General features: G+C 42.2%; 2 protein-coding genes across 6 annotated transcripts in view; one reads left to right on the top strand and one right to left on the bottom strand.

Moving 5' to 3' along the window:
• Positions 1-6,484, top strand: part of LOC117282700 (protein ALP1-like) — an 18,352-nt gene extending 11,868 nt beyond the window's left edge. For 3 of the 4 annotated variants that reach the window (XR_004513541.1, XR_004513542.1, XR_004513543.1), the window contains 2 exons: positions 4,401-4,597; positions 5,447-6,484. Coding sequence is in view for 1 of the 4 variants with exons in the window: in XM_033753392.1 (XP_033609283.1) it covers positions 5,447-6,019 (573 nt within the window). In the remaining 3 variants the exon portion in view is untranslated. The remainder of the gene's footprint in view (positions 1-4,400; positions 4,598-5,446) is intronic. The other variant, XM_033753392.1, reaches the window with a different exon arrangement.
• LOC111869341 lies at positions 4,605-5,703 on the bottom strand. 2 transcript variants are annotated; one of them, XR_002843650.2, is made up of 2 exons: positions 5,620-5,703; positions 4,605-5,221 (listed from the first exon to the last, which is right to left on the bottom strand). XR_002843650.2 is itself a non-coding variant. In XM_023860798.2 (2 exons), exons 1-2 carry the CDS (start codon positions 5,644-5,646, stop codon positions 4,756-4,758), a joined length of 483 nt encoding a protein of 160 aa, XP_023716566.1. In that variant the 5' UTR covers positions 5,647-5,688; the 3' UTR covers positions 4,605-4,755. The 2 variants fall into 2 exon arrangements, 1 of the variants encoding a protein (XP_023716566.1); XM_023860798.2 differs by having other exon boundaries at positions 4,605-5,211; positions 5,620-5,688.
• Positions 6,485-9,105: the final 2,621 nt, after the last annotated feature.

Raw genomic sequence — 9,105 nt, forward strand, 5'->3', positions numbered from 1 at the left:
CTCGTTAGGTACTCATTCATGCTTATTTCGTCAAGTCTTTTTGGTCAAAGCTAATTCTTCAATCATCAAGGCAATATGGAGCCATGTGTACTCACAGTTTCGCCTTTTCAGCTTTTGCCAAACTTCTGCAGCTGTGGTCAGATGTGCTATCGACGGTACATATTTATCTTCTATACTCTCGCTAATAAAGTTAAGTGCTTCAAGATTTGTTTGAATCTGACCTGGTGTCCAATCCTCTTCTACTCCATCATATCCAGGCTCCATGGCTTCCCATTGCTTCCTCTTTCTTAGGGTTAGCGTTACTCGATGTTTCCAGATTGTGTAGTTATCGTCTTATTTACTTCCTTTCTTCAAAATCCTATGCAGCACGTGGGACCGAGAAATGGCCGTCTTTGCCGTTTAGGTCCGTATCTTCACTTATCCTATTGTCTTCACTCATCTTCTGAGTCTCCAATCCGTTTTATCGATGTCCGGCGCAGTGCTTGAAGACTCTGGGCCCATAACCTGTTATTTGATTTGTGGAATCACATTGTATCATCGAGGTAAAAACGGATAAGAAATTAAACGCCTTCGTCCAAATCTAACGTTTACTGGAGACTAACTTCATTCACAAACATTACAAGATACCAAAGGTACATTAACAAAAGAAGTAGCAGTGGGTGTGGTACCAACTTATGAACAATATATATCACATGATAAATATGGCCAACACTACAACTATAGTACTACAACAGACCACGTTTTTCTATTGCTTCTGTAACTGAATCAGATTTATTTTCAAAATCAGTATTATTGGATGTGGCCCACCTGTCATGACCTAAGATGTTGGTGGGTCAACTGAATTACGCTGGCCAAGCGGTAGCGTAATAATTCAGTGATGATGATTTGTCAGTTGGCTGCCTGAGCGTGTATTCCAACCACAAAGAGCAAGTACTCACTACAGAATATAGAGGATTTATTGAACTGTGTGTATATTACATGCAAGCGCTGGCGGACGTAAGCCTGGCCAGCGTTCTCCTAGCAACAACCCAGACAAAAATGCACCCTTCAACTCTTCTCTTGTTCTTAAAAACTAATCTAAACTAAAGTTGCAGCCCAGTCTCTCGAGACATGAACCCATCACAAATATCAAGTTACACCAGTGTGAGTTGAAGGATGGGTCCCAGACGAAATACTCCAGGACTCCACTGATTTATGAAAATGGCAGGGGTAGATATAACATTTTGAAGTGGAAGCAGGTCAACCTTTTGACATGCTATAGATTATAGTAGAGGACATGACCCCAGACATCAGACTCAGGGTTCCTAAAACTACAAAGGTGGTACAACCCTTTGCGACATACCTGCTTTGCCAGGGACTTTCTCCTCAACTGTAGCGAACTCTGCACCAGCATTGTCCATATCCATATACAGTCAACTCTCGATTAACGGGGGGCGGCTTAACCGGGGCTACTGAGGCTTTTTTGAGGCTTATATGTTGTTCAATATTCATTCACTTTTGTTTGACATGGTGAGTTGTAACATTATTTTCGTACTAGTGTGAACCGAGCTCTGCATTCTTTGGTCCCGTTATGCTAACATAGTGTTCTAGGGTAGGGTGAAAGAGTGCAAGGATTTGTGGAAAGTTTCAAGGACAGATACACCGCCCCAGTTGGTCTCTTTGTATCAATCTTCAAGTGCCTTAGCAAAATGTCATGGTGTAAAAGGAAGCGTGTTGTGTTAAGTATTCAACAGAAAAAGGAAAATGCCGCGAAAAAGTAAACGACAATATTAAATTTTTTAAGTGTTAAGTGTAAATATTCGTAAAAGGTGTTGGATGTTGTTGAAGACTGTGATTGAAATAACTAATTCATACTTCAGTGTAATGTAAAAAAATGTATTAAATAGGCCATGAGATGACATAAAAGTGAGGTTGAATAAATTTAAATACAGGTAGGCCTATAGTATTATGAAGGTACAGTATTACAGTACTACTTTTAATAAAATTTGTCTTAACTGGATTTTCGATTAATCGTGATTTCCATCCCCACCATTATCCCGGATAATCGAGAGTTGACTGTATATTCTTGGGAGGAACGATGAAGGTGCAGGAGGCAACCTCCTTGTGGGACGTGACTTCGACAGCAGACAGTGCTTTCTTTTAATTCGGGGCAGTGTCGTTGATGCTGTGCCACTTGCGCCAGGGTACTCCTTTGAAACCATCCTCCTGAGTGGTAGCGGACTAGGATGATTCAGACTGGCCTGCTGTGCTGCTCGCCTTCATCACGGCCTTTTAACTCCTGCAAGGCGACTGTATATGTGCTGTACAGGGCACTAAAAAGGGGCTTTGCAGCAGTTCTGCCTATTTTCCTTAGCAGCGCAGCCAAAACAAATTAACATCAACCAACACCAGCATCAGGCGAACATATCTGCAGATGTGATGTGTTTAGTTGCATATTTATATGCCATGGTTGTGAAGAGTGGGGAGAGGTGGGGTAGCATGTAGTGTTATTTTATGTAAATTTTATATAATTCTTCAAATATAGGATTGTGTGAAACATATGTTAAAATGTAAGTTGAAGAAAAAGGAACAATTAGTTGCATTATTGACGGACTTTGTTATATGTACATAAATGTGTTAATATGGGTTGCAACAAGATGCTTAAATACAGAAGAGTCGGACTAATTTCCACACTCTGTAAATCACTATAACTACACAACACACACAAAGTTCTTTGATTTCTTAAATTGTGTTCCCTAGTCATTGCAAGGTAGCAGATGTTGAAATGGAGATTCTTCACAGCCAGTAATGATCTGCCACTTCTCACCTTCAACTCAAGACAAAAGTGAAAGTTTTGTTACAACTGACAGTCAGTCGGCCAGTCTCACTTGTCAAGCCCTGTCTGAAGACCAAGAAAAGAAATTTGTTATTGACATACCATTAGGGGTTTTATAATGTGGAGTGCCCACTCTGGAGAGAGCAGAGGTATACCCATTACAATTGGTGATGGCTCTCGCCAACGCATTCATTCTCGGATCCAAGTCCCGCAGGACTCTCTCACTCATGGAGCTGAGCCACTCTTCAGAAGCCGCCAATTGTGCAGCTACTCAAGAACATCCCAGGATTTTATGGGACCCAAAAGTTCATTACCATGTCCATAAGAGCCCTCCACTGATTCCTATCCTGAGCCAGATGAATCCAATCTATCCCATCCTATCTCTAACATCAATTTTAATATTGTGAACCCAACTATGCCTCCATCTTCCCAATGGACTCTTTCCATCTGGCCTTCCTGCCAATATCCTATATGCATTCCTCCTCTCCATTGTGCTACATGCCCTGGCCAACTCCTTTACTTCATCATTCTAATTATACTTGGAGAAGAGTAAAAGTTATGAAGTTCCTCATTATGCACTTTTCTCCAACCTCCTGTCACTTCATCTCTCTTCGGTCCAAATATTCTCAATACCCTGTTCTCAAACACCCTTTTTTTTATTGCTGGTGGGGTGAAACTAAGTCCCTTGTACTGTGGCCACTTCTTGTCTATTGTGCCAGCCCCAGATGATAGGTGAGGGTGATTGTGGAGCAGTTGGTGGAATGAAGATTGGCAGAGGAAACCAAAGTACTCTGAGAAAACCTGCCCCAGCGCCACTTTGTCCACCACAAATCCTACTTGACGAGACCCGGGATCGAACATGGGCCACCGCGGTGGGAAGCCAGTGACTAACTGCTTGAGCTATGGCGCGGCCCTTCAAATAGCCTTAGTCTATGTTCTTCCCTTAATGTCAGAGACCAAGTTTCGCACCCATTCAGAACCAGAGGCAAAATTATAGTTTTGTGTATTCAGATTTTTATGTTTTAGACAGCAGATGAGAAATTTCTGGACTGAATTGTAGCAAGCATTACCCAAGAATCAGGTTTCAATTTGTTTCATTGTTCTCAAATATCGGAACTGTGCCACATTTTCAAAACATCTGTTACGTATCTGTATGTCCTGTATTTTGGTGATGAGTCCCGCAGGACTCATGACCGTATTTTAGGGCAGGTACAGACTAGCGAGCTGTTGCATGTAACGTAACGGTTACTGCAACCATGCCTTCATATAGACGACACGTCCATAGTTGTCATGTAACCAGCTGAGAGCGACCTGATCCATAGTGCTCGTGGTGAGCTCGCCTTGAAGACATGTCTTCATCCTTATCGCCTGAGTTAATTGCTAGTGCGTCATATATCCTCATACACCACTTAATTGGCGATGATAAACGCCCATGAAGATTCTGGCAGCATGTTCTATACAAAGAAAGAAGCGGTCCTGCTTTACTTTTGGATTTGAAATCGCAAACAATTAGTGGTCATTACAAGAATTTCACCCGCCTGAATCCAACGGACTTCGAATATTTGATTAATCTTGTTGGACCTAGGATCCAGAAAAGGAACACTAAGTTCAGAGAGGCGATTTCGGTGCAAGATCGATTAGCTGTGACATTGAGATACTTGGCGACTGGGGACTCTTTTTACAAGTTTACAGTATCTATTCTGTATATCCAAGCAAAGTATTGGCTGTATTGTTGCAGACGTATGTGGAGCCATAATCGATGGATTAAAAGAACACATAAAGGTATGTATCAGTTGTACTTATTGTGTCATTTATCATCCATACATGTCGTTTACACAAAAGAATCAAATCATGTCAAACCAGTTCGGTAATATGCCACTTGGATTACATGTCACTTTGTGTGTCGCTTGTAGGGGACAGACTGTCACGTAGGGATTGATTCACATGTGGTGACAGCTCACCACATGTGATGGTGACCAGGTTGCATTTCCAAACGATGAGCACAGTGATGGGGCATGTGTCTGTGGGTAACAATTAGTAGTACCAGTACTTGTGGAAGGTGCACCAGAAAAGTACCCATACTGCCGTGGATCATCATAGAAGCCTTGATCAGCTCGAAAAATAATCTGGAAAATGTCTCCCTGTATTAAATTCCTTGTTTGAGTGCTATAATTTTTCATCTTGGCTAGTATGAAGTCCAAAAACAACCTCAGTTCAGGATTGTCATCAGCTGACTGGGGCAGAGGCAGTCTATTTGCTGCTGCTTGTAATATCCCGAATGCTTCTTTCAACAGCTGGAGTTTTGGATCTCTTTTTAACTTTTTAGGCGCTGGTTCATGCTGCGTTGGAATAGCTATGTTATCCTCTTCACTTGTTTGTGATACGTTACCATCCTCCTAAAAAGAACTGTGTTAGGAAAGTTGTTAAGCAAGTGGCTAATAACATTAGCCTAAAGGCCCTGTCCGGTTAAAATTCATGTTCCCTTAATTATTCAGACCGTTTTCCAACAATAACAGTAAATCACGTCCGACTCTTAACGTGAATGCAGCACATCCTATCCAAAACATGTTGTTTAAAACTCATTATTATATAGAGTATGTATTATTTTTAATTATTTGATTTTAATTTCAGATGCCAGAAGAACAAGAAAAATGGATGAACATCAGCAACGACTTCATGGATCTCTGGAATTTTCCACATGTCGTTGGAGCATTGGATGGCAAACACATCGTCATGCAGAGCCCATTCAACAGTGGATCAGAGTTTTACAATTACCAATTGCAATTTAATATCGTATTACTCACTTTGGTGGACGCTAAATATAACTTCATCTACGCAGACATTGGTGCTCAAGGAAGAATTGCAGATGGTGGTGTTTTCAAAGCCAGTAGCCTCCACGAAAAGATCGAAGGGAAACATTTGCAACTACCAGAACCTGAAACCATCCAAAACAAGGAAATTCCATACTTTTTTCTTGGTGACGGTGCATTTCCTTTGAGTGAAACCATGATGAAGCCATATGCAGGAATATATACTAAAGGTTCTAAAGAGAGAGTTTTCAACTACCACTTATCCAGAGCAAGTAGGGTAGTAGAAAACGCATTTGATCTTCTGGCTTCGGTATTCCGAGTACTACAGAAGCTTTTACAACCAGAAAAGGCTCAACGTGTTGTTATGGCCATAATCTATTTGCATAATTTTTAAGGCGCAGTTCTTCACATTCACTTTATGCCTGGGTCTGTGGATACTAAAAACAATGATGGTGGAGAGGTAATCCCTGGAACCTGGAGAAACGATCAACCTATGACATCGTGCCTACCACTACCATCGATCCCACGGCGGTCTGCAACTCACGTTGAAGAATACGATGGGAATTAGCGGACTGCTTCATGGAGGAAGGCAAACTACCATGGCAAGATCGCTATGCATAGAAAGCTGCTTACAATACTCTCAGTGGATAGTCCTTTCCGGGGCTTATCACGATCCCTCAGAAATTCCAAGGCGTTGTACGCGAACCATTTACTTCCATACAATTCATCCCTCCCTGCACAGAAAGAGAAAGAGGTACGTGAGCAGGAATGCTGTGAAGAGCGTTGTATTTTCTGCGCTACATGCATACTTAGTAGAAACTGAATGTATACTTGAGAATAAACTCATTGTCATACATAATTCTTTGAATGGTATAGAGTTGTAAATAAACACAGTACACTTACCTCTTCCAGTTTCTCTACTTTTCTTCGTTTTCATTTTCTCCCGCCTGAAAGATGCGAGCAAATTCACCATTTTCTGCTTGCAGTCGGAACCCGACGCATGCATAGCAACACCAATTTCAGCCCATGCATCGTCTCTCAGGTGTCTCTTATAATAATTTCTATCTTTTGGGTTCCTAAGTAACGGTTTGTTCCTGTAGATTTCAATTAAATTCAGGCATTTCTAATCGTCCCACTCCATAGCAATTCGCAACACTACTCCTGGTTCGGAGGAAACGTACACATTTACGAGCAAGCAAGCAAGTGTGGCGTCCACGAGCCTACTGCGAGTCCCTTTGTGTTCGCAGAAAAACCGACAAGGCAGTGGCTCGCCGGTCGTGTTACAGAGCGCGCTCGAAGTACGTTCGCGAGCGTGGTTCGGAAGGCGTCCACACTAACAGAATGTGGTTACAGTAACCGTTACGTTACATGCAACGGCTCGCTAGTCTGTACCCGCCCTTACTGTCTCAGGTTCGAGACCACCAACCTGGAGGACCAGGTCCCAATATTTATATCCCCCCAGGAACAGGATGGCGCAGTTTTAACTCCAGGCTCTTGGTGCCCTTTCTGTCATCTTCTATGACTCCCAGGGCTATGGCGGAGGTATTCGAGCCCGCCTCCTCGCGGGAATACTGGTATATCAGCTAACATGCAAGCCAAACTCAAGTCGAACTTATGTTACCACCGACGGTCAGTCGGCTAGACTCTTCTTGGTATCAAGCTAGTTCTGGAGTCCGACACAAGATACTTGTCACAGTCAGACTCAGAGCTACTTTATGACTGGTCATTTACCGCTGATCCGTTCTTCCTGGTGCTCACGAACAGAGATCATATTTTTTTCCCAGTTGAACACTTGAGCATGCTCCTTATGTAACGCCCTCTCTGACGAGAGGATGGGTTTGTCTCTCACGAGTATGCTTTGCCTTTGTCAAGTGTGCGTATCACATTTAGCATGTTATTGAAAATTCTTCGTTGCCCATTATATACAAGTCCTCTTGGCCGCGCCATAGCTCAAGCGGTTAGTTGCTGGCTTCCTACCTCGGCGGCCCAGGTTCGATCCCGGGTCTGGTCAAGTGGGATTTGTGGTGGACAAAATGGCGCTGCGGCAGGTTCTCTCCGAGTACTTGGGTTTCCCCTGCCAATCTCCATTCCACCAATTGCTCCACAATCACCCTCACCTGTCATCTGTGGCTGCTACAATAAGCCAGAGTGGCCGCAGTACATGTGAACTGCCGTAAGCTTGACCGTCACCAAGTTTATGCATCCTATACATTCTACATCTGGCACCGCCTGAGTGCTGCAGGTATGCTGTCAACATATTTATTCTCATACTTTTTTTTTAATCTTCTGCTTGTGGCCTGCACATTTCTCTATGATCGTATACTTACGGAAGGTTGAATGTTGTGTTCAAATTGCGGACCGATGTGCAGCTTGCAAATTTCAAATGGCGCGAAGAACTTGTTTTGCACGCGCTCCAAAATTAAGAGGTAGGCGTGTGCCGCTAATTAGCAGGCGGGTCAATCCTAATCAGTGCCTTACGGAATACTATTTTAACGTTAGTACTGAAATGCTCACTTTTGAATATGAAGGAGATTGTAATAAGTGTTCTGAATGCCTTGACGTCAATCGTTTCTATATGCAGTCTCCATGAAATCCTCTTATCGAAGATTACACCGAGATAATTTACATGAGAAAAGTAGATGGCCTGAATATCATCTTTACTGATTTCTATATTTCAGCGCTCACACGACATCATAGTAGCACTGATATCTCGCTGCTACTTTCTGAGAACACAGACCTCTTTGCTTTCTGTCGCATATGTAGAGGTGTCATCAGCAAAAGGACTTTTATTGACGTCAGGTGTTTCGGGTGTATTATGTATGTGCAATGTTGATGACATGATGAAATCATGCGATACCCCTGCTAAAAATTCTTGGCGTAGACATTTCTCCTTATACCGAGTAAATACAGTTGATTAGACCGATCGAAAATTTTAATTTAGATAATTTATACAGCAAGCTAATTTGCCGTGTTGTATAAAAATGTTTTCAATGTCCAAGAATATAGCAGCCATAGACATTTCTTTGGTGAAATTTAAGGTTATGTGGTCCGTAAGACCCGTTAATTCAGTTGTTCTCTGACGGTCACGGAAAACGAATTGGCTTGAATGAAGCAGGCCTTTTTTTCCAATGTGCCTTTGGACTATTTTCAGAATAACTTTTTCGAAGAGGTTTCCTGTTGTTCACAAGAGGAAATTCGGATTTGAACTTTAAGGAAACTTCGGCCCTTGCCACGTTTCAGTACAGTTATAAATTTTTCTTCCTTTCAAAGTTTTGGAAAGTAGAACAGCAGAAGGCACTGGTTAAATAAATATGTCGATTGCACCAGTAGTTATCTTGGAAGATGCCTAACGCATTCGTTTGGAATACCATCAAGACCACATGTTTTTCTCAATTCCAGTGAATTTGTTATTTTATGTATGTCACAGAGTATTACTTTTTCCCACGTGACGTGGCCTACAGCATAGAGCAGAGCCATGAC

The sequence above is a fragment of the Cryptotermes secundus genome, unplaced genomic scaffold, assembly GCF_002891405.2.
Source record: "Cryptotermes secundus unplaced genomic scaffold, Csec_1.0 scaffold541, whole genome shotgun sequence".
Classification (NCBI taxonomy): Eukaryota; Metazoa; Arthropoda; class Insecta; order Blattodea; family Kalotermitidae; genus Cryptotermes; species Cryptotermes secundus.

Bases quoted from the DNA above. Each gene is read 5' to 3' on its own strand.
- LOC111869341 (XM_023860798.2), bottom strand. From the start codon at position 5,646: ATGAAGTTATATTTAGCGTCCACCAAA. The intron at 5,212-5,619 runs GTGAGTAATACG...AGTTCTTTTTAG, and splicing joins TATATTTAGCGTCCACCAAA to GAGGATGGTAACGTATCACA.